This window comes from Lissotriton vulgaris, chromosome 7 (genome assembly GCF_964263255.1).
Source record: "Lissotriton vulgaris chromosome 7, aLisVul1.2, whole genome shotgun sequence".
NCBI classification, from domain to species: Eukaryota; Metazoa; Chordata; class Amphibia; order Caudata; family Salamandridae; genus Lissotriton; species Lissotriton vulgaris.
The window spans coordinates 1,265,352,022-1,265,376,448 of record NC_141695.1 but is presented as its reverse complement, the minus strand read 5'-3'; the positions used below and the strand labels follow the sequence as shown (position 1 = coordinate 1,265,376,448).

At 52.0% G+C, this 24,427-nt stretch overlaps 1 protein-coding gene across 2 annotated transcripts in view; it reads left to right on the top strand.

Annotated features, from left to right (window-relative positions):
- CDC25C (cell division cycle 25C) overlaps nucleotides 1-24,427 on the top strand; it is a 432,607-nt gene that overhangs the window by 264,710 nt on the left and 143,470 nt on the right. For both annotated transcript variants that reach the window (XM_086931823.1, XM_086931824.1), the window contains one exon: nucleotides 23,321-23,419. In XM_086931823.1, coding sequence (XP_086787949.1) covers nucleotides 23,321-23,419 — 99 coding nt within the window. The remainder of the gene's footprint in view (nucleotides 1-23,320; nucleotides 23,420-24,427) is intronic.

The window sequence follows — 24,427 nt, the reverse complement described above, 5'->3', positions numbered from 1 at the left end:
CCACCGACCAACTCTTCACATCGCTAAACCAAAACCCTCCTGCCATATCATCGGACCCAAACCAAGCTGCCACCAAACTCACACAATGGATCACCCACAGCGCTGACGTATTAGCACCCTTGAAAAACCATCAGATCAAACAAGGTAGCAAAAAGGCCCCCTGGTTCAACGATGACCTTAAGAAATCTAAGAAGTTATGTCGTACCCTCGAGAGAACCTGGAGAAAAAAAAACAACCTCTGAGCTTGAGAACTACCGCCCCATCTCACTCCTCCAATTCCCTGCCAAAGTCATTGAGAAAGCCGTCAATAGTCAGCTCGCCGCCTTCCTTGAATCCAACAATTCCCTCGACCCTTCTAAGTCCGGCTTCCGAGCCAAACACAGCACCGAAACCGCTCTCATCGCAGCTACAGACGACATCCGAACGCTACTGGACAACGGAGAAACAGTTGCCCTCATCCTACTCGACCTCTCCGCCGCCTTCGACACAGTATGTCATAGCACACTCAAACAACGCCTCAACAACGTCGGAATACAAGGAAAAGCTTTGGATTGGATCATCTCGTTCCTCGCCGGAAGAACCCAGAGGGTCCACCTCCCCCTATTCAAATCATAGGCCACCGAAGTCATCTGTGGTGTACCACCATGATCTTCACTCAGCCCCACCCTCTTCAATGTATACATGAGTCCCCTCGCATCCATCGCGCGCCAACACAACCTCAGCATCATCTCCTACGCAGACGACACCCAGCTGATCCTCTCCTTCACCAAAGACCCAAACACCGCCAAAACCAATCTACACGAAGGAATGAAAGAAGTAGCAGAATGGATGAAGAACAGCCGTTTAAAACTCAACTCTGACAAAACGGAAGTCTCATCTTAGGATCATCCCCCTCTGCCTGGGACGACTCATGGTGGCCACCGGCCCTGGGTACAGCACCCATACCTACAGATCACGCACGTAACCTGGGCTTCATCCTAGACTCCTCCCTCTTGATGACCAGACAAGTCAACGCCGTCTCATCTTCATGCCTCAACATCCTACGCATGCTCAAAAAAATCTTCAGCTGGATCCCCACCGAAACAAAGACAGTCACCCACGCACTGGTCACCAGCCGACTGGATTATGGAAATACCCTTTACGCCGGGACCACAGCCAAACTACAGAAAAAACTCCAACACATCCAAAACTCCTCAGCCAGACTCGTACTGGACATTCCCCGTCATGCTCACATTTCCGGTCACCTGAAGGATCTCCACTGGCTCCCCGCCAACAAGAGAATAACGTTCCGTCTCCTCACCCACGCACACAAGGCCCTCTACGACCTAGGACCCGAATGCCTCAACACACGACTGTCCTTCTTCACACCCACCCGCCAACTACGATCATCCAATCAAGCCCTCGCCGCAATTCCGCGCATCCACAGATCCACCATGGGAGGAAGATCCTTCTCCTACTTAGCGGCCAAAACCTGGAATTCTCTCCCCACTCACCTCCGACTTACACAGAACCACCTCTCCTTCAGAAAGCAACTAAAAACCTGGCTATTTGATAAGTAATGCACCCACCCACCCACCCACCCTCCCTCAAGCGCCTTGAGACCCTCTGGGTGAGTAGTGCGCTATACAAATTCCTGAACTTGAACTAGTGTTCTCAGAAGTCCCGATGAAAGAGCTGAGGTGAAATGAGTTCTTCGGTGATGAGAATGGAAAAGTTAACTTGATGCACATAGTTGATTTTTTAGGCGGAAGAGTCGACAGGATGGAGGAGTAGTGTTAAGGCAGATTCTTACAGTGAAGATCTCAGAGGTGAAAGAGGATGATGAGATGGGGTGTAATGGAGGTGTATGGTCACAGCAGTGGAGACTGGCTATTATAGAGTGCTTTGTGTGTGTCTCATAGAATATGGTAGGTACGTGTGAAAGTTATTCGGTGGTCGGGCTCAGGTAACAGTGTTGCTTGTTACAAAGTTAAGTTGGTCTTTTAACTGCACCTTAATTCATAATATTTTTACTTTTTGTCACTACCAACATGTTTAGTTCACGTAGCATTTTATTCTCTCCAAAGTGATCTTTGCAAACTTTATATAACGTTTGTCTGTTTGTACCAGTCCACGCCCAGATTTCAATTAAGGATGTGTGTATTGATTTGGATGCATTATTCACCTAATGTGGTGACTAGTAGCAACCTGAACTGGAGCTGTTCGGACTTCCTTTTCATCATAACTCCTAGTCTTGTCAGACCTTGAGTCACTGTGTGTAATTCTTAGAGCAAATTAATATTGCCGTTGTTAGCTCTGTGATTTCTTGATTAATGATGAGACCAGCCGTGGTGGTAATGTTCTCTAGTCTTGTCGACTATCGTCTCGTTTTGTAGCCCCTTTTTCAGCTAAACGCTTAGCTCCCAAGAAACAATGATTTCTCTAGGAAGATACACCACCTCGGGTCTTTGGAAAGGCAGGGCTCGGACTGTAAAATCCCAGAACAAATTGACATCCAACAAGGACCTAAGCATCTCTAAAGGATTTGCCAAAGCTAGCCCGTTGCAACATTGCAGCAGTGCCAGTGAAGTTACCAAGCAAAAAAGGTTGACTAGAAGTACTACTGTTTCTAGCTGGGAAATAAACCGCCTCTACAATGATGTTTGACCGAGGACTTTGGCAAACGGACATGGGCCTCCCTTGAATATCAGCATTAAAATCTGTAAGTGGTGAGGCTCCATTGTGTGAAGGACTGGTCAAGGGGTTACTAGCACCAATTAGAAAACCGTAGCAAAAACAATAACCACTTGCAAGGCATTTGAATTGAAATTTCGAAACCAGTGTAACCTATTTGTTTGAGTCATATGAGCTGTAGATCGTATACTTGTGCATAGATCGCCATCTGGTGTTGGGCTCGGATGTTTGCACTTAGTTTTTGTCTTGTAAGAAGTTCTTTGTATTCACTAGATAGGTGACTCCTCCTTGGGATCCTAGTGCGCATGGGCATCGACTCCACCCTCAGTTTTTTTTCTGCCATCGGGTTTGGATGTAAACTGCTGCAGGTCAGTGTCGTACTCGATACCCCTTTGTGCATCCCTTCACCGCTCAACGGTATTGTTTTGGTTGCGTTCCCCTTCGCGCTCTTCCAAAGTATTCATTACAACTTCGATTACTGTCGTTCACATGGGCCGTTGGGCCCACTGGTGCCATCAGGCCCTGCAGTCAATGGAAAGAACTCCATTTAAAAAATGCCTGCTGTGTAGTGCTAAATTCCCCCACACTGATCTCCACGAGGTCTGTAACCTTTGCCTCTCTCCAGAACATGAGGCTAAAGACTGCAAGGCGTGTGCTTCCTTCCGATCGAAAAATGACTATTTGTGATCGTTGGGCTCGATGTCACATAATGTCTCGACCAATGGCTTCGGCACCAGACAACATCTTTGATGCTAGCCCCGAGGCTCCACCACAACAACAAACCGAAAATGAGGAAATCGGCGTCTCTGAAGAAGATGCTGAGGACCAAGCGTTTACTCCAGGGCAACGGCCAGTGAGTACTGACCTCGACGCCCCTGCCCCAATAAAAACTCAAGATAAGGATCCGGTAACACCTTCACCTTCGGGCTCAGGTTCACACCGGGATAAAGCTTTCGATGCTCCGCCCCCGGGCCTGGCTCAGAAGCGCAAAGGAAAGCCATCCTGCAGCTCGGAACCGAGCCAGCCGCTTACCGATACCGACAAACAATCTCCGGCACCAAAACACAGGTCCAAAATAGCCATAGCCGAGGAGCCGCCACTGATAGTAGGGTAGGTGAGGAATCTGGAATTGGATAGAGTCTCTACCAGAAAAAGAAGTTACCCAAGGTAAATAACTTGTTGTTCTGACAGACTTCCAAACAGTGCCACGCCCTGATACATTGGCACCGAAACAAGCCCTCGGATCCGAAGAAACCCGATAAGACTTCGGAACCGAAGAAAATTTCGGAGTCAAACTCCACCGAAGCATAAGGAGACCTAGACCCCTCCTTAAGCTACACGGACTAAGTCAAAAGCACCATTCGCAACCAAAATCCTCGGTACCGACCAAAGTCAAAGGCTCTGAAGAAATGTTTCACCCAGATACACCGGGTCCAAAACAAGACTCTCCTCATTGACCCTGCTACAGGTCGAGTGATAGCATTGATATCTAGGAAGAGGAAAAATGTACACTTCAGAATCACCTGAGATACCCTTAAAGAGAAAAGACATGGCAACCTCACCTTTTAGACCCTCCTCACCCCCTCCAGCACTTCCAACTGTGCCACTTTCTCCAGCACACTTTCCACTACCTCCTTTTTCACCTCCACCACAGGATGATGAGGATGCCTTGGGGGGGAAAGGGTTGGTGGGAGGGGGGGGGGGCGTTTAAGACCCACAAGTGAATGACGACGATGATGACATCCAGAGTATTCCACCGCCTGACCCATGGGTGTTTTATTATGAGGCCCCAGATATACCTGAGTCAGACTCGTACTCATCTAAGCCATCCCCTCCAGACGACAACATAAGCTTTGCGCAACTCCTAGACAGAGCAGCCAAATACCATGGGGTATAATTACTCACCCCCCTTGGACGAAGACTTTCTGTTAGAGACTTTTACACAGACACAAAGGGCAACAAGTACTTTACCTATTCTCAAGGGTATGATTAAACACACCCCGGATGTATTTAAAGACCCGGTCAGGCCTTGTTTGAAAATGTCAATTAACAAAAAAAAAAGAACCCGTCAGGGCTAGTGTTCTCAACCCCAGGGTTGATAAGTCATATCAAGCAGCTCTAATGATCCACCTTATATCAAGGGGCAGATCCCTCTAGATTTCCTAGTGGTTACAAATTGCCGTAAACTGGCAAACTCCCAGATAACAGGTGATGCCCCTCCGCCAGATAAAGAATCTAAATTACTGGACGCATCTGGTAAACAGGTTGCGTCATAGGCGGTGTGTTGGACCTAGGGTCTCCAGATCATGAAGGGTAGCCTGGCCCAGGGTAAGACAGTCAATCCTAGAGGCAAAAGTATTAAGCTTGCGTCACACTCTTACAGCAACCCCGCGACCATCCTCTCAAAAATGACGCTACACCACCTTTTTTTAGGAAAATATGAGCGGTTTATAAAAATATTATTTACTCTTATTCTTCCTGTGTGTCAACTTAGTTATTGCTCAAACCAAATATTTCTCCATTTGCACTTTTACATAAGTTAATTCTTCAGCAATCAATTCACAGAATATCATTACTAAACTCCCTGGGGACACCCCGGCCTCCTAAACTGGTCTGGTACATTGGTAAACAGAGCTTAACGCTTTTTAAGGCACAGGTGAGTTACCACAGAATTTCAGTTGAAAGATTGAATATTACATCCACTGCGGTCTGTAGGGAGGCAGCCAGTTTGATGCCGAGATATGGAACTGCATCTGTCGCCCACTGCAGAGGAAATCTATCCTGTAGCTCAGTGCGCGTGCTCAAATTCAGAGATAGATCAAGGGCCACTGACTTAGTCATGTTGACTTTAAAGCCTGATACCCTGCCAAACCGGTCAAGGTCGTCCATGCAGGCAGGAAGAGAGCTCCGGGGCTCAGCAAGGGACAACAAGACATCATCAGCGTAGAGACTTATGACGTGGTCGTCCGTCCCAAATTTAATCCCCTTAACTTCCGGGTTTGTTCGGATAAGCTGAGCCAGCGGGTCCATGTAGAGGGCAAATAATAGAGGGGATAATGGGCACCCCTGCCTTGTGCCTCTTTCGATCTTGAATCGAGGGGAGGATAAACCATTAACCCGGACCGTGGCAGAAGGGAATTTATAGCAGTTCATCACTCTGGTCCGAAACTTGGGTCCCACTCCCGCCTTCACTAACACCTTCTCAAGATAGGGCCAATGCACCCTGTCAAAGGCCTTCTCTGCGTCGATGGCCAGCATCATGTATTCGCCCTGTGTGCGGGAGGCTTTCTCAATGAGATGGAGGGACCGTTTAGTGTTATCGGAGGTCTGTCGCTCCGGAATGAAGCCAGACTGATCCGGCTTAATGAGGCCCCCCATGCATGGGCCCAGTCTAGAGGCAAGGATCCCTTTATAGAGTTTGAGGTCAACATTTAAGAGGGAGATAGGCCTGAATGCCCCGCAGTCAGTGTGGTCTTTGCCGGTTTGGGTATAACCACAATGGAGGCCTCGAGTAAGTCCCCGGAGATCGCCCCATCTTCTGCGAACGAGGTGAAGAGTCTGGCCAGCAGCGGAGCCAGTTGGACACAGAAGGTTTTGTAAAAGCATGCCGGGAATCCATCCGGTCCCAGTGCCTTGCCGAGTTTGAGTCGGGAAATCGCCAAAATAACCTCCTGTGGGCGGATGTCCTTCGCTAGGCCCTCAACTTGCTCCTGAGTTAGAGCTGGTAACGGGATCGCCGCCAGGAAGGCTGTTTCCGCCTCCGGGTCGGGTGGGACTGCTTCATATAGAGCGGCATAGAAATCGCTGAAAGCCCCTGCTATTGCTCGGTCTCCGGTGACACATGTACCATCCTTCCCTTTCAGTTCTTTTACCTCCCGGTTCTGAGCGATTGTGCGTAGTTCATGCGATAGCAGCCGCCCGCATCTGTCCCACCCGGTGTAATATGCGTGCTTCAACCTTAAAGCTGCATATTCTGCCCTATCAATGTCCAACGCCGCCAACTGCTGACGAGCAGTCTTCAATTGGCGCCAAATCCTCGGGGCTCCCGTCCTCCTATGAATTTGCTCTAACTCCCTGGTTTTCCGGGAGAGCTCATCCCTCTTGACTTGACGCTCTATGTTCTCCGTAGCTGAGATCGAAATAAATTCACCCCTTAAGACGGCTTTGAGCGCAGCCCACTGAGTAGCCAGCGCGGTGTCTCCGTTACTGTTATGGGACAAATAGTCTTTTATGGCTCCCTGAATTCTGGAGACTGCCTCTTTCTTATATAGCAACGAGTCCCGGAGCCGCCACACCCTGCCCGCCGGCCCAGCGAGAACGACCGTGACCGTGGCGTTATCTGAGAGGGACGCTGTACCGATCTCTGCACTGGCGATAAGAGACTGCGCAGCTGTGGAGACAAGCAGGTAATCTAGTCGCGCATATGTTTTATGTGCCGCTGAGAAGTGCGTGTAGTCTGTCTCACCCGGGTGAAGCTCGCGCCATGTGTCCACTAGCCCCAGATCTTTCAATCGAGTCAGGCCCTCTGCCGACAAAGCGCCCACCTGGCTAGTGCGTTATCTGAAAGAGACACGTTAGTGATAGATTCCTTACCTTAGAATATCCCCAGGCGTCAAACTGGATCCGGAAATTTTTGCGTAGCAATACCCCTGCGCGCTGGCAGGCGTCGTCTGCGGCTCCGCGTCCGTCGTCGGCGTCGTGAGCGCCGGGATGACGTCATCGGAGTATATAGACGGCGCCCATGCGCGCTGAGGCCAGTTCTTCTTTTTTCCGCGCCAGCTAGCGCAGATCCGGAAGAAGCTCTACCCCCAGTCACTTTTTGACTGAAATCTTTTTGATCTTTTTGATCCTCTACTTAGTCGATTCTCGACTATCGGTGCCAGGGATGCCCGGGTTCAAGCCTTGCTCGAAGTGCGGCCGACTCATGTCGGTCACGGACCCCCATCGCCGGTGCCTGAAGTGCTTAGGCCTCGACCACGACGATCGAACCTGTGACGACTGCCGGGCCCTGACGTCGAAGGCTAGGCGGGAGCGGTCCCGCAAGCGTCTCGAGCTGAGGCAGTCGGCGCCGCTCCAGGTCCCGGTCCCGGTCCCACGGGAGGTCGAGGGACAGGTCGCGAGGTCGGAGTCATCGACGTTCCGGGAGTGGTCACCGATCGTCTGGTTCCAAGTCCTCAGGTAAGAGGCATGAGAGGTCGGAGCGACACCATCGGTCCTCCGACCCGCCCCGTCGCTCGCACGATGCGACCGGGGATTCGGGCGACACCGCCCACGCGGCTCCGCGGGAGTCGCAAGCGTCGCCGCCTGCCCCACACCTTCGGGTCCCTGGGCACGGCGCGTCGCAGGAGGAGGTCGAGAGGTACCTCATGGCCATGAGGGCCCTCCCTCCTCAGTCGGTTCCCGTGGCGCCTTCGGGCCGATCGGCTCCGTCTGGAGGTCCTTCCGGGTCGGGCGCTTCGGCCCCGACGACGTCGGGTGCTTCGGCCCCGGCGCCGCTGGCGACTTCGGTCCCGGCGCCGCGCGACCTCGCTGGATCCGGCTCCGGATCCGGGACCTCGCCGGTCGACCTTACGACCTCACCGGCGACGTCCCTTCAGGTGTCGTCACCGGCAGCCGTAGTGGTTGTCGACCCCAATGCTTCCTACGGTCCGCCTCAGGCGTCGGAGGGGCGCCGCTGGGCGCCGATTCCGACGACCTTCGGAGAATTCTATCTCCACGAGGAGGCCCTGGCTGTTGATCCTGGTCTCCAGGAGCCGGGTGACGAGGAGCAGTGGGAGGGGTCCGAGGACCCTCTGGCACGTGATTGTCAGTCTCATCAGGACTGGACATATGAGCTTGGGGAGGCCAGTGGTATTGACACATCGCCAGACACTGGATTTACATCGCCCCCGACTGTGGCTTCGGAGGCGGGTTCCGCTTACAGTGTAGTGTTGACGAAGGCAGCTAAGGCCCTACACCTTGAGCTCCCCGTCGCGGCCGTGAGGACTAATCTCCTCACTGAGGTGCTCAAACAGCAGTCCGGCTCCGCGGAGCCCCTTCTGCCGTTCAATGAGGCCTTGTGTGACGTTCTGCTGGGCACTTGGTCCAAGCCCGCCACAGGTCCCCCTGTGGATAGGAACGTGGCCAGACGCTACCGCCCGGCACCGGGTGACCCTTGCTTTTTGTCCACCCACCCCACCCCCGAGAGCCTGGTCATCCAGGCCTCCACTTCCCAGACCGCATTCCCGACGGCCCCGCCCGATCGGGAATCCAAGAGATATGAGCAGTTCGGGAAGAAGGTCTTCTCGTCTGTGAGCCTAGGGCTCCGGTCAGTGAACACCAACTGTCTCTTGGGCCGCTACACCCACACTCTGTGGGACACGGTTGCGGAGGTGCTGCCACAATGCCCTGAGGAGGTCAGGGCTAAACTCAGCCAAACCCTTGCGGACGGCCGAGATGCGGCACGCTTTTCTATCCGGTGTGGGCTGGATACCACGGACTCACTGGGCAGGGCGATGGCAACGACGGTGGCGGTTCGACGCCACGCCTGGTTGAGGTCCGCCAATTTCTCGGCCGATGTCCAGGCCACTCTCCTGGACATGCCGTTTGATGGCCGTCGCCTCTTTGGCGACAAGGCAGACCATGCGCTGGAACGTTTTAAGGACTCCAGGGCCACGGCCAAGTCCTTGGGCCTTGCGGCCCCACGCCAGCAATCGGGTGCCTTTCGCTCCTTTCGTGGCCACGGAAGGGGCGCCCCACCACGGACCGTCAGCCACGCACCGCAGAATGTTCAGCAACGCGGTGGCGGCCGTGGGAACCGCCGTGGCGGTGGTCGGGGCCAGCGGCGAGGCCAGTCCACACCTCCCTCGGCAGCCCCCACCTCAAAACCTTCCTAGTCCGAGCTTTCAGGCCCATGTGACGCCTGTGGGAGGCAGGGTTCGCCATCACCTCTCCCACTGGCATACAGTCACTTCGGACAGGTGGGTGCTGCAAATTGTCCGAAGGGGTTTCTCCCTCCCCTTCGAGTCTTCCCCTCCATCCATGCCACCTCAATACCACCGTGTGTCGGGGGATCACTTGCAACTTCTGCAAGAGGAGGTTTCGGCCCTCTTGGCCAAGAGGGCCATCGAGCGCGTTCCTGGGCCAGAAGTAGGACGTGGTTGTTACTCCCACTACTTTCTGGTACCCAAGAAGGGCAAAGGGGGCCTACGCCCTATCTTGGACCTGCGGAACGTCAATGGCTTCCTCCGGACGGAGAAGTTCAAGATGCTCACTTTGGCTCAGGTCCTGGCTGCCCTGGACCCAGGAGACTGGATGGTAGCGTTGGACTTGCAGGACGCCTATTTCCACATCCCCGTCCTGCCGGCCCACCGGCGTTACCTGCGGTTCACGGTAGGCCAAGAGCATTTTCAGTTTACCGTGCTCCCCTTCGGCCTTACCAGCGCCCCACGGGTGTTCACGAAGGTGATGGCGGTGGTCGCAGCCCATCTGCGCAGGCAGGGGGTATCAGTCTTCCCCTACCTCGACGACTGGTTGTTGAAGGCGGGCTCGCCCCAGACAGTCGTCAGCCACCTCCAGACTACGGCCGACCTCCTGCACTTGCTGGGGTTCTCCATCAATGTGCCGAAGTCACACCTGTGTCCCTCTCAGAAGCTCCTCTTCATCGGAGCGGTTCTCGACTCGGCGCAGTTTCGGGTTTACCCACCCGAGCAGCGGGTTCGGGATATTCAGGCTCTGATTCCTATCTTCGGGCCGTTATCCCGGGTCTCGGTCAGGTTGACGCTGCGGCTTCTGGGACTGATGGCCTCCTGCATCCTTCTGGTGCGTCACGCCAGGTGGCGGATGCGGGCTCTGCAGTGGGACCTGAAGTTTCAGTGGGCCCAGCATCAGGGCAACCTGTCCGATCATGTCCTGATCTCGGAGGGCACTGCGAAGCAACTGCAGTGGTGGCTCACGGACCGCGACTGGGTCAGTGGCAGACCCCTCTCTCTACCCCAGCCGGAGCACGTAGTTGTGACGGACGCGTCCCTCCAGGGCTGGGGAGGCCACATGGGAGAGGCGGAGATCAGAGGCCTCTGGTCTCCGGCGGAGTCCCGGCTCCACATCAACCTTCTGGAGCTGCGGGCGATTCGTCTTGCACTGAAGGCATTCCTCCCCTCTGTCAGGGGGAGCGTGGTGCAAGTGTTCACCGACAACACCACCGCCATGTGGTACTGCAACAAACAGGGCGGTGTGGGGTCGTGGACCCTTTGCCAGGAGGCTCTGCGCCTCTGGCAGTGGCTGGAACATCAGGGCGTGACTCTGGTGGTTCAACACCTGGCAGGTTCTCTGAATACCAGGGCGGACGAACTCAGCCGCCGGTGCATGATGGATCACGAATGGCGTCTGGACTCGGACGTGGCGCAAGGTCTCTTTCGACAGTGGGGAGAGCCTTGGTTAGATCTATTCGCCACAGAAGAGAACGCGCAATGTCAGCAGTTCTGCGCGTTGGAGTTTCCAAGGCGGCACTCGCTCGGAGACGCTTTTCGTCGCGAGTGGAGCTGCGGCCTGTTGTACGCCTTTCCGCCTATACCACTTCTGCCCAGAGTGCTGAAGAAGATCAAGCGCGACCGGGCCCAAGTTATCCTTGTGGCTCCGGACTGGGCTCGAAGATACTGGTATCCCGAGCTACTCAGCATGTCAGTCGATCCCCCGATTCGTCTGCCTCTTCGGGAGGACCTTCTGTCGCAGCAGCAGGGGACGGTCCTGCACCCGAACCTGTCCAGTCTCCACCTACAAGCTTGGAGATTGAGCGGCGGCAGTTGAGGCCATTTGACTTGCCTCCCGAAGTCTGTGACATCATTCTGGCAGCCAGGCGTCCCTCCACTAAGTCGGTATACGCCTGCCGGTGGAATAGATTTGTGGCATGGTGCGCAGCAAAGGCTGTGGATCCCCTCTCTGCACCCCTTTCGGAAGTGCTGCTCTTTCTTCTTTCCCTTGCCCAGCAGGGCTCTGCTCTGGGCACTCTTAAAGGGTACCTTTCTGCTCTTTCAGCCTTCTTGAGGCTACCAGATCAGCCTTCTTTGTTCAAGTCCCCTATAGTGAGTAGATTTCTGAAGGGCATCACGCACATGTTCCCTCCTGTTCCCTTCGTGATGCCCCAGTGGGACTTGAATCTTGTTCTCACCTATCTGATGTGTGCTCCCTTTGAGCCACTTCATAACTGTCCTCTTCGTCTCCTTACGCTGAAGACGGCCTTCCTGGTTGCCATCACCTCTGCCAGGAGGGTGAGTGAGCTCCAGGCTCTTTCTTCTTCTCCGCCTTTCCTGTCTGTTCATCCTGATAAGGTGGTGTTGCGTACACGACCTTCCTTTCTGCCCAAGGTTGTCACGGCCTTCCACATCGGGCAGTCCATCACCTTGCCCACCTTCTTTCCGCCTCCGCATCCCTCGAAAGAGGAGGAGAGGCTCCACCGTCTGGATCCAAAACGTGCGCTCTCCTACTACCTAGACCGCACTCGCCAATTCCGGGTGGATGACCAACTCTTCGTTGGTTACGTGGGCGCGAAGAAGGGAAAGGCTGTACACAAGAGGACCATCTCCAGGTGGATCATCTTGTGCATCCAAGCATGCTACTCCATGGCGAGGAAGGAGCCCCCGGCTGGATTGCGGGCTCACTCCACTCGGGCCACGGCAACGACAACTGCCCTGGGCCGCGGTGTCCCCCTGCAGGACATCTGTCAGGCAGCCACGTGGGCCTCGCTGCACACGTTCGCAAGACACTACTGCCTGGACAGTCAAGTCCGGAGGGATGGCTTCTTTGGCCGTTCCGTCCTCCAGGACTTTCTGGTGTGATATTGGTTCGCAGACCCACCACCGGGGTTGGTATTGCTGGGGTATCTATTCTAAGGTAAGGAATCTATCACTAACGTGTCTCTTTCAGATGCACAAGTTACTACTTGTGTAACGATATATCTGTAAGAGACATTAGTTAGTGATAGATTCCTTACCGCCCTCCCATCCTCCCCGTTCTGCGAACCGATATTTAGGGTTAAGGTCATCCCCTTTCAGGGCCCTAGTTTCAATGGCACCAGTGTTAGTTCTATCATGGCTCTGCGTATCTGGCGCGGAAAAGCTGTGTTATCAGAACTGACGTCAGCGCGCATGGGCGCCGTCTATATACTCCGATGACGTCATCCCGGCGCTCACGACGCCGACGACGGACGCGGAGCCGCAGACGACGCCTGCCAGCGCGCAGGGGTATTGCTACGCAAAAATTTCCGGATCCAGTCTGACGCCTGGGGATATTCTAAGGTAAGGAATCTATCACTAACTAATGTCTCTTACAGATATATCGTTACACAAGTAGTAACTTGTGCGACAAGACCGATCTAATAAGTTATCAAGGACCAAGTTCAAGTCCCCTCCCAGCAGAAAGTGTCGGTCCATTGTGTCAGTCGCATCCGTAAGCGCAGTGTGCAGAAACTTTTTCTGACCTTCATTAGGCCCGTAGATCGAGCCAATCGTATAGGTCAGGTCTCCCAATGCAAACCTGTAAACCAGCAGTCTACCCTTGATTTCCGCAATCTTACCCAATACCTTTCCCCTAAATTTGCGTGTCACTAGAATCGCCACCCCCGCCTTTTTCTCTGTGCTTGAGGAAAAGAATTGCAGTGGAAATTTGCTAGATTGGAGGCGGTGGCAGTCCCTGGCTAAAAGGTGCGTCTCCTGTAGGAGGCAGACGTCCGCCCTGGACTGCTCTAGGAGCAAGAGGACTGCTTTGCATTTCTCTGGGTTGGTCAGCCCTCTCACATTCAGAGTGAGAACAACAAAGTCGCTCATAGTCATCTAGGGGGAAAAAATCTGATAGGTAGCCATTAGAGTCGCGCCCGGACTGCCCCATCCGGGAGACTCACCCGCCCCAACCAACCTCCACCATCCCGCCCTCTGGGAAGCAGACACACCACACCACCAGCGGACCATGAACCACCTTCCCACCCCACCTCCCTCCCGCCACCGAACTCCAGGAAACTCTCCCCAACTCAAGCCCCCCCCCCCCCCCCCACCCCCCCCCCCCCCCCCCCAACTGTAAATTGTCATCGTCTCTCATCCAAGGATGAGTAGGGAAAAAAGAAAAAAGCAAGATACTTACTAGTCTGTCCGGGAGCATCCTCCCGCCAACGGCCACGCGGCCAGAACGGACAACCAGATCACTAGGCGTCGGTGAGGCTCTCATCCCGTGGAGCCGGCGCCATTGTCCGTGGCTACTGCATCCACCGCAGTACGTTGCCCAGCCGCGATCTCAGTCGCCGGAGGCTTCTTGACTCGCCTTCGCTGTTGGCTCCATTGCGGTCTCTTCCCTTCCCTTCCATCTCCGAGGCGGTTCCCCGGGCCTCCGCGTTGTCCGCTGGTGCTTCAATACCTAACAGAGTGCAGGCCTCAGAGACCGATCGGAGCTGGTGCTGCTTATTGTCCAGTCTAAAAATGAGGCGAAAGGGGTGGCCCCAGCTGTACGGAATGTTGTGCTGCTGCAGGTGATATGTGACTGGCTTGAAGAGCCTCCGCTTGTGCAGTGTGAGCGCCGCCAAATCCTGGAATAGCAGCGGGGACGTGCCCTGGAACGATATTGGGTGAATCTGGCGTGCTTTCTGCAGTATCTCCTCCTTGGTACGGAAGTCCTGAACACACACCAGCATGTCGGGGGGGGGGGGGGGCGGGGGGGGGGAGCTCTCTAACGTAGCGAAACGCATCTTGGGTAGCGTCGGATGTGGCCACATTGCAAATGCGAATGTTATGGCGTCTGTAGCGGTTTTCTAAATCTTCCAGGTGGAGTTGCAGGTCAACGTGTTGATCGTGCAGTCGAATAATTTCCTGTTGCTGAGTGGAAAGTTCCGAGTCCCGCTCGTCGCTCTTGGCCTCCAGGTCTGCCACCCTTTCCCCTATGCCATCCATCTCTCGCCGCACTTCCCTGATTTCGCTGGTGAACTCTGTCTTAAAAGTCTGTATATCATCACGCAGGGAAGCAAAGAGGGACTCCAGGAAGGCCTTTGTGATGGGCTCTGCACCAGCGTCCGAGGCCTGCTCCATTTTTTTCGGCGTCGGGGCTATCGCGTCTTTCTTGGGGGGGGATTGAGACTTGGCGAACATGTCCTTCACTGTTTTGCCTCGGGGCAGTCTGCCCGCAGACATCCCTCTTGCCTTGCAGTCGGACCAACCAGAGCCCCAGGACCCATTGGTCAGTCCGAAGGGTTTCGCCTCGCAACGTAGCCTGTAGGGTGGTAGCGGGTCCCCCCGAGGCCAGGGCGCTCTCTCTGGACCCCCGCACAAGTGCCCTTCTGTGTCTCTGTGATGTGTGCAGTAGAACGCCGCCGCGTGTCTGGTCCGGCGTCAGGTCGGGGACCGCCCCCGCTCAGCCTCGATGTACCTCTCCTTCCCTCTGTCGCCCAACCCGTGCCTCGCCTCCTGCAGTGCTCAGGCCGTGGGGGCCGATGAATTCAGGGTATTATAGTCTCTGTGTCTCCGATGGCCCCCGCCACCACACACTACCGACCCCCCCAAAGGCGATGCTCGACCAGCTGGTCCCTGAGTAGGCAGGACGCAAAGTGGCCCTGCAGGCCTCAGGAAGGGGCGAGCACCGTATTACTTTGCTGGGAGGCACGTCCTCCGGCCCTGGCACCGTAACCCCTGGGCTTGCGCTGGATCCTCCTGCCCAGCGGGCACAGCTCTCCACTGCCACTCCATTTCAGGCCCCTTCGCCACCAGTGCCGCCCTCCTCTGCACCTCGAGTCCTTCAGAGCTCCCAACTGGATGGCGGCCCTGTGCGCCACTTACTTTGCCTCGTGGGCCTCCACTGCCGGAGCCACTGCCGGGCCTCTCTCCTCCAGGGCACGTAAAGATCACACCCGTCACCCCCAGAACCCTGCCGCAAGCGTGATTGCTGCTCACCTGCGAGGCACGGGGGGCGGGGTGCCGCCCGTCGCAAAGGCCGCGGCTCCGGGCTATTCAGGACCCAGTCCCTTTTCAGAGCTTCCGTGCGGGCTCAGTTGCTGACCCAATGCAGCGGGGGATGGGCACCACGCGGCCCCTGAGCCCCAGGCGGCCCGCCCTCCGTACCGGTATGCTGTGGTCCCGAGGGGGACGAGCAGCTAGGGACACTCAATCGCCGCCGTCGGACTCGCCAGAGCTCCACACCTCCGCTTCGGCCAGGCCGCTGCTTGAGCGTGGCGGGGGAGGGGCGGCCCGCGGTCTCTGTGCTCCAGGCCGCTCGCCGTTTGCCGTATCCCGCCTCCACCTTACCTCCAGTGACTTCTCTGGACCCGTGAGTGCTGTCTGAAGTTCCGACCGCTCTGGGACTCCGTGTCGCGGGTCCCAATACGTCGGAACCGGTGCTAGAAATGGGCCGCCGGCGGGAGCTGGGGAATTACACGACCGCTCTCCTCGCCATCCTGGCCACGCCCAGACTGTCCACTTTTAACAGGAACTAACCACTTCTAGCGCGCCCACCTCCTCACCGCTGCCTCACTCCTCAACTCTCTGGTCATCACACAATGTCCGCCCACCCTCTTGCCTATATATAGGCAGGCCTCAGGCTACTAGAACCAGCTAGAACGTTCTAGAGCATCCCTATACTATCCTATGGGCCTTTTTCCCGAAATAAGTTATGGCAGTTACTAGCCACCATTTTGTGGGTCTTGTTAACTCCAGTCAGGAAGGCACCTAGGCCTCAGGAGAGAGACTATGAGGGCAAAGAGCACCTAACCCCTAGGTCAACACCTGAAAAGTCCAGTAGACATCAAAAATAAAGAGATTGAGGGGCGAAAAGGGGACAAAAATAAATAAATAAATAGGAGGGACCACCCAAAGGGCTGACAGGTCTAACACGGTGAACTACTGGTGAATTGCTAACGCTCAAGCTTTACTAGCCAGGTACGATAGGGCGCAATACGAGTAACTGGAGACATTAATGCAACATCTTCCAGAACAATACAAGGCAAAAGCTAACGACCTCATACAGAGGGAAAGCCTATTATCAACATCTCCATTAATTGTGCTCTTGATGCAGCGGACACTCACCTCTATTCCTCTACACCTACCACCCAGACAGTGCCCCATGTCCACGGACCATCTCACACTTCTCAAATAAGAGGTTCTCTCTCTATTGCAAAAGCAATAGAATCTGTTCCCATACACCATCAAGGCACAGGGGTATACTCCCTTTACTTTTTCATCACAAAAAATGACTGTACCCTCAGGCCAATATTAGACCTCAGACCGTTGAACCTGTACATACAATCCAACCACTTTCAACTGGTCACTCTCCAACAGGTCCTCCCATTACTCCAACAAGGCGATTTCCTTGCCACCGTAGTTCTCAAGGACACCTACTTTCACATTCCTATTCACCCTACTCACAGGAAATATCTACGGTTTGTAGTAGACGGTCAGCACTATCAATTCAAAGTGCTCCCCTTCAGGGTAACACAGCACCCAGGATGTTCACAAAATGTCTTGCAGTAGTTAGCAGCTCACTTGCGAAGACAACACATTAATGTTTTTGCTTACCTTGATGACTGGCTTATAAAAGCCAAGTCACGCAGCGATTGGGTGCACAACACACACCAAACAATCCAGCTGCTGCACCGCTTAAGATTCACAATAAACCTCACCCAGTCACATCTTCAACCGTCCCACACCAAATAGTATCTGGGCGCCACCTTAGATACTTCCAAAGCCCTTGCATACCCCAATCCAGTCAGGATGGCAACCATGCAGACTCTCATATCAAGGTTTCAACCTCAACACTCACTGCCAGCTCGAGTGTTTATGCAACTAATAAGAATGATGTCCTCTTGCATATTAATCGTACCTCATGCAAGACTGCAAATGCGTCCCTTACATGAGTGTTTGGCTCTTCAGTGGAATCAAGTTCAAGGTCAGCTTACAGAACTGGTGTTGGTAGACAGCCGCACACATCTCTCTGCAGTGGTGGAACACACAAACCTTTCCAAGGGTCTCCGTTTCTAGACCCGGTTCCACAGATAACGCTCACCGGCTGGGGAGCTCATCTTCTAAACCACACCATTCAGGGTATGTGGACCCATCAGCAAAAAATGCTCCATCAATTACCTCGAATTACTGGCAATTTTTCTTGCTCTAAAATCATTCCAAGTACACCTCGTACGCAAAGCTGTCCTCGTCCGGACAGACAATATGACAGCAATGTACTATATACAAAAACAGAGAGGGGAAACTCTCTGCAGCTTTCACGTCTAGCGCAAAGCATATGGAGATGGGCCATTCCTCAAAAAATATACCTCCTAGCGGAACATCTTCCAGGGCAACACAATCAGATTGCGGATCTGCTCAGTCGTCCGAGACCGCAGATCCACGAATGGGAACTTCATCCGCAAGTTCTTCATCCGTTTTTTCACATGTGGGGCCAGCCAGACGTAGACCTGTTCACCACACATCTAAATGCAAAATGCCTAATCTTTGCCTCCAGGTATCCACACCCACTGTCCAAAGGTAATGCGATATAGATAAACTGGTCAGGCAGATTTGCGTACGCTTTTCTGCCTCTCCCACTCATTCCCTTACTGGTGCGCAAGCTCAAACAGTCTCTCACAATGATCCTAGTTGCTCGCACATGGGCATGACAACCATGGTTCACAACCCTGCAGGAACTCTCAGTAGTTCCACATCCGAAGTTACACCTTTCTGCAAAGCTTCTCACACAGAACCATGGAGAAATAGGGTATCCAGACCAGCTCAACTGAACCTAGCAATCTGGCTCCTGAAGTCTTAGTTTGGTTACCTCAACCTACCGCCAGACTGTATGAATATCATTAAAGAAGCTCGACGTCCTACCACTAGAGCGTGCTATGCAGCTAAATGGAAAAGGTTAGCTATTTACTGCAATAAAAAATCAATCCACTAGCTGCCTGAATACAAAACATTATTTGTTACCTCTTGCATTAACAAAGATGTAATCTGGCATACACATCTATACGATTACATCTTGCTGCCATAGCCGCTTACCTACAAAACAGGCAACACTTGTCACTCTTCAGGGTACCTGCCATCAAAGCATTCATGGAAGTCCTTAAAAGGATAATTCCTCCCAGAGTTCCACCTTCTCCTCAGTGAATCCTTTCCAGGCTCATGGGTCCGCCATTTGAACCTTTGCATAAATGTGAATTACAATTTCTCACCCGGAAAGTAGCTTTTCCTATAGGGATCACATCTCTCAGGAGAGTTGGTGAACTCCAGGCATTAACCATACAAGAACCATTTTTGCAAATACATCACAATAGTCATTCTTAGGACAAACTCCAAATTCCTACCAAAAGTAGTTTCTGCTTTCCACCTTAACCAGACTGTAGAGCTGCCAGTCATTTTCCTCACCCAGACTCATTGGCATCTGTTCTTGGCATGTAGAGCTGTAGATTCATATACGCCCACCGCCTCCCCGGATACCTCTGTCTGTTTCAGTACTATCTTACTTAGATACATCACACATGGGCATCTTTCCTGTTTCTCACAAACTCCACTATCACCCTCTATGGCAAAAAACAATCTGAGGGAGGAGTCGATACCCAAGCGCACAATGATCCTAAGGAGGAGTCCCCTATCTTATGACTACAAAGAACTTCTTACAAGACAAAAACAAAGTGCAAACATCAGAGCACAACACCAGATGGCGATCTATGCACAAGTATACGAATCTACAGCTCTACATGCCAAGAACAGATGCATACTGGTAAGCAGCATTTTCCTTTTTGTAGATACTTTGAAGTAACTTAATTCTTTTAACAAAATTGTTTTTATTATGTTTTTTTTTCTTCTACTTAGTCTTGTTAGACAAGGAGCCTGCACGCATTTTATTAAAATGCTATTATTGGTTTTTTATTTTATTTATTTATTTTTAACCGTTTTATAGAGCGCGACTCAGACCTGTGAGATCTGAGTGCTTTACAGGGTTGACAGGTGGTATACAAAAGACTTAGGAGGGGAGGATACCATTGGAATACAAAGAGTTAGATACGTAATATCGGAAAAACAAGCAGTCTCAATTCCCAGATACATTTGGGATAAAAACAGTTAGATTCATTATACAAGAAAATAAGCAGTCTCAACTCCCAGGTGGGTTGCCCAGAAGGGCTGGGAAGGTATCATCCGGAAAAGCCATGGTTAATGCTGTAATGGTGGATGGAACAAGGTCGTTGAGGTGATTGTAATGCGATCGTTAGGTGAGGAATTTGCCCATTAGTAAACTTTTGGACTCCTTTTTCAAGCATGCCAAAGACAGTCTTCTGATGGTGGGCAGGAGAGAGTTCCATATTCTTGAAGCGGCCCCAGAGAAGGCCAGGTTGTGCGTTTTTTTTTTTCTGGAAGCGATCTGGTTGGAGCAAAAGGTCTCTGGCAGACTGGTAGTTTCTGGCTCCTCTGGGTATCACCTGTTTCTGGGCAAGAAATGCAGGGCAATTGGAGTATAGAGCCTTGTGAGTAATGCAGGCCATCTTAAGTTGGATTCTGGTCTTGAGAGGAAGGCAGTTCAGAGCTTTAAGGTGGGGAGAGATGTGGTTGAATTTCTTTGAACCTGTTAGGAGTCCGGCGGTGTTAAGGAAGGCTTTCATTGGGGCCAGAGTTCTTGGGCAGACCTGCGAGAGTAGAGCATCCATATTCTAGTCTGGAAAGGACTAGTGCCTGGATTGCCGTTTTTAGGTTGGGAGTGTTGGGGAAGGGTTTCAGGTTACATGGGTAACTCAGGTGATATCTGGCAGTTTTGGCCATCGAGTTGATGAGCCACACGTGCAAGCTGCTGTCTGGAGTTATTATAATAATAATAATCATAATAAACCTGTATTTGTAAAGCGCACAGCTACCTGTAGGTTTCCCGGCGCTGGGGGCTGTCGGGAAGATTAAGCAAGCTATTGCCCAGAGTCACAAGGTGCTGGGCAGACCCCTGCCGCCGGTGCCGTGGATCGAACCGTGATCCCCAGCGTCCGCGTCGGTCGCCCTGGCCGCTGCGCCACACCTCTTCCCAGGGATTTAGCTGAGTCCACAGTGGTAGGAGGGCAGTTTAGCACTGTGATAGCCTTTATCCATTCCTGGATGTCTGGATTGGTTTTGGGTGGGGAGAAAAGAAGAAACATCATCGGTCCCACCCAGTGACACCTAGCGTGTCCCGGGTGTGCTACGACGCCTGATTACAGCGGAGCCGGTATGTTGCTGAGAATGCGGTGTGTGAAGTGGTGAAGATTAAAACTGCTACACGGTGTTCACAGTACCCGAGGGTAAATTAGATTTTAATAACTGGGTCTCCGTGGGCGGTTAAAAACAAGGCAGATTGATGTTTTGGTGGTGGAGTTACGACCACCTACATCCAGTGTAGGTCGACATGTTTCAGCCAGTGCCTTCTGTATGCTGGCTTTCCTCAGGACCATAAATAGTGCGTGCAAGAATAGGTTGAAGGCGGCACTACAGGTACCAAGCATGCATTGATCAACATTCTTGGTCATCACCTTGCCGATTCACTCCAGGAGGCATACCAGGCTACTCGCCAGCGTATGCTTGATGAGGGAATCCCCTCATACACTTAGAGCACCTTAGTGAGTGCGACACAGTCGAAAAACACTCACTTAAAAATAACTTTTTATTCTTGCACGGTGTGGAGGAGGGTGGTTTTTGTGCTGTGACCAGGTCAGTAGTCTAGTAAGTGGAAGTTGGTGATGTGTAGGCTCAGCTGCTGTTGCACAATTTCTCCAGACCTTTGGTTAGGAGTGGGATGTTTGATATAGGTCTATAGTTGTCAGGGGAGGTAGGATCCAGTGTAGGTTTTTTAAAAATGGGGCGACTTGGCCGGCCTTAAGAGGGTCGGGTATCGATCCCTGTAGAAAGGAAGTGTTGATTATTGCAGTCCAGAAAGGGATGATAGCCTGAGATGTGGCGGCTAGGCAGTTAGAGGGGAGAGGATCATTGAAGTGATTGTTCGGGTTTAAGGAGCATAGGATTTTCGAGACAAAGTGTTAGTCATAGACTTTAAAGTTGGACCAGTGCGCTTGGTTTTTGGGTGATGACTGGGAGGGCAGCGCAGAGGGAGAAGGTAGAGCCACGGAGTTTGGGAGAAAGTTGCGGATTTAAGTTAGTTTCCTAGGGCAGAGATTTTGTCGCAGAAGGAGGAAAATTCCTCGCAAGATATTAGTGATTTAGGGGTTTCCTTGGAGGTTTTTGCAAGTTTGTTGGATTAGTGTTTGACCAAATCGTATCGCTTGCGAGGTCTATTCTTTGCGTTCTCTGGTTCTGTTCTGAATAATTCTTTTTTCAAATTGAGGATTTTCCTATTGTAGGCATTTCTGGCCTGGTGGATAAGTTTTAGATGGGCTGCTGACGGGTGCTGTTTTCAGTTACGTTCTGTCTGCCGAAGGGATCTCCTCTCCTTGTTGAGGGATTTGTTGAACCAGGGATTCCTGTCTTTGATATGGGTTCTTTTGAGTTTTAGCGGAGGAAGGTCATAGAGTAAAAGATATGTAGTCTGCACAGTAGGGTGGGGTTTTTGCAAATGGAGGGTGCAAGGTATTCGCAGGAGTCTGTAGGATCAGCCAGAAGTTTAGTAACAAGAAGGTTAGAGGGGTAGATGGAAGCTATGCCTCCTTTTAAAATTTTTTTTTTTTTTTTATTGCCTGTCCAGCTTTACGATATTGTAATTGGGCGGGACTAAGATGTCTAGGCAGGACGATGTGGATTCGTTGAGCGAAGATTCGGTCAAGATCGCTAAATCCGATTTATGGCTCCGGATGAGATCGGCGACATCCGAGGCTTGCTTGACTGCTGAGCGGCAGTTAATTAGGAGGCTGAATAGATGGGGGTCGGAGTGTATGTCGTGGGTAGGGGAAGATATGGGTACTAGTGCTAGGTTGCTAATGAGCACTCCTCTGTTTCGGAGGGTAGCTGATCTGTTGGGTTGGTTGCAACCGTGATGATAGGATGTACATCACTCGGGTCTGAAGGGCATGGGGTTGTCAGGGCAGATTCGTAGCTAGAGAGGAGGGCTACAACTTCTTCCTCCCGGAGGTCTAGAGGGCTAGGCGTAATAGGGGTAGGATTGTAGGTAAGGAGGAGGGCCAGAACGTCCTTCTCCGAGAGGTGGCAAGGCTGCTTGCGGGGGCGCAGGTGTCTCAGGGATAGCGGTAATGGGTGAAGGAGGGGCTCGGAGTAAGGGTGGGGGGGGTGTAGAGTTCTGTGAGAGCCTGAGATTAGAGAAAGTTCAGTGAGGTGCAGGAGGTTCTTTAGACCCAGAATGGAGTTGTGGATGCTCCGGGATAGTTTGGTGGCTCTGCGGTGGAGAGTATCAATATCGCTATAAGAAGGATGTTGTAATGCATTTGTTTTTTTATTTGGTTTAAAACTGGTTTTAATCCATTTCTTTTCTCAGCTTTAAATGTACTGACCTGATTTACTGTACATACAGCCTTCTCAGAAAACTCTTACTGCTACTTCAAAACAAGTGGTTTGCTAAATTTAAGAAGTTATTTTCCTCCATGAAATTGTACTTTGGATCAAAGGTCTAGTTGTTCATGATTAGGCCTGGTGTTCCTAATGAGGACTGACTATCTTATTTTTAGGTCTTTTCGGGTCCTTGCTTTGGCTAACCCAGTCCCAGCATAATGTTTTTTTTTCTTGTTTTGCAGGAGGGTAGATGGCTGAAGCCCACAACCTGGAGAGCTCCCCCGTGCCTTCAGCTGCACAAAGTAGTTGATAGTCCTCCCTTGGCTACAGCTCTTCCAATGGTGAGAAACAATGGGTAGCAAAGGTCTTTCCATAGCAGCATGTCTTATCTTTGATGCTAGTTTTGAACTGAGTGGCAGACCTCTTTGGCCAATTGAGGAGATGGGAATGGTCTTGGGTGGCTAGGGGAATGGGTTACCAGTACTTCTAGGCGGGTTTATAATTTGGACTTTACAGAAAATTGACATAAGATGTAAAGAATATCACATTTTCCTTGGCTCAATCTCTGCAAATCAATTTTTTTTGTTTTGTCCTCATTTGCCAAAATTGTTCCAGCTGAAATCTTCAGACCTTATCTACCCAACGGGAAAGCCTTTAAGACCACAGTTTTGTGGAAAGGGGACTCTTGATTACCTTGTCCTCTCCCCAAATGTCTATAACCATTGGACCCATCCGTTGGTGTCAGTTTATTCCTTCGTGATTAGACCATAGTTACATTCTGCCTCTCCCCTCTAGCCATACAGTCAATGTTTCTCATAACTTAGCCACCTTTTTGAGACCATACGGTTGATGTCCCTCCTATGAACATAGAGCACTGACTCCAACCATTCTGCCTTTGAAGGTGGCACCGGTTGAATCCAATTTTTATAAATCTGCCTTATTCCCTACAGAATCGGGTAAAAGATTAATTTCCTCCACCTCTGGTGGTAGCCCGAAAAGAATGAGTTCTAAGCTTACCTGAATTAGAGTGTGCAAGAGATCGTTCACAAATTTACACACCTCGTTCCAGAAATCTTGGATAACAGGACATAAACATATGGATATCTTGTGCAAGCCTCAAGCAACATTTCTTACAGCAACGCTCAGCAGATCCCCCCCCAATTTTGCCAGCCTTTTTTGGTGTCCAATAAGCTCTGTGGAGAGAGAAGAGACTATTGTGCCTTAAATACGCCGGCGTAACGATGTTCTATAATACTCAAAATAATACTTGCCATAGATGATTGAGATTCATATCCAGCATTATCTCTCACCACAGAGTTAGATACACTGTCCCTTTTCTGAATTATCCA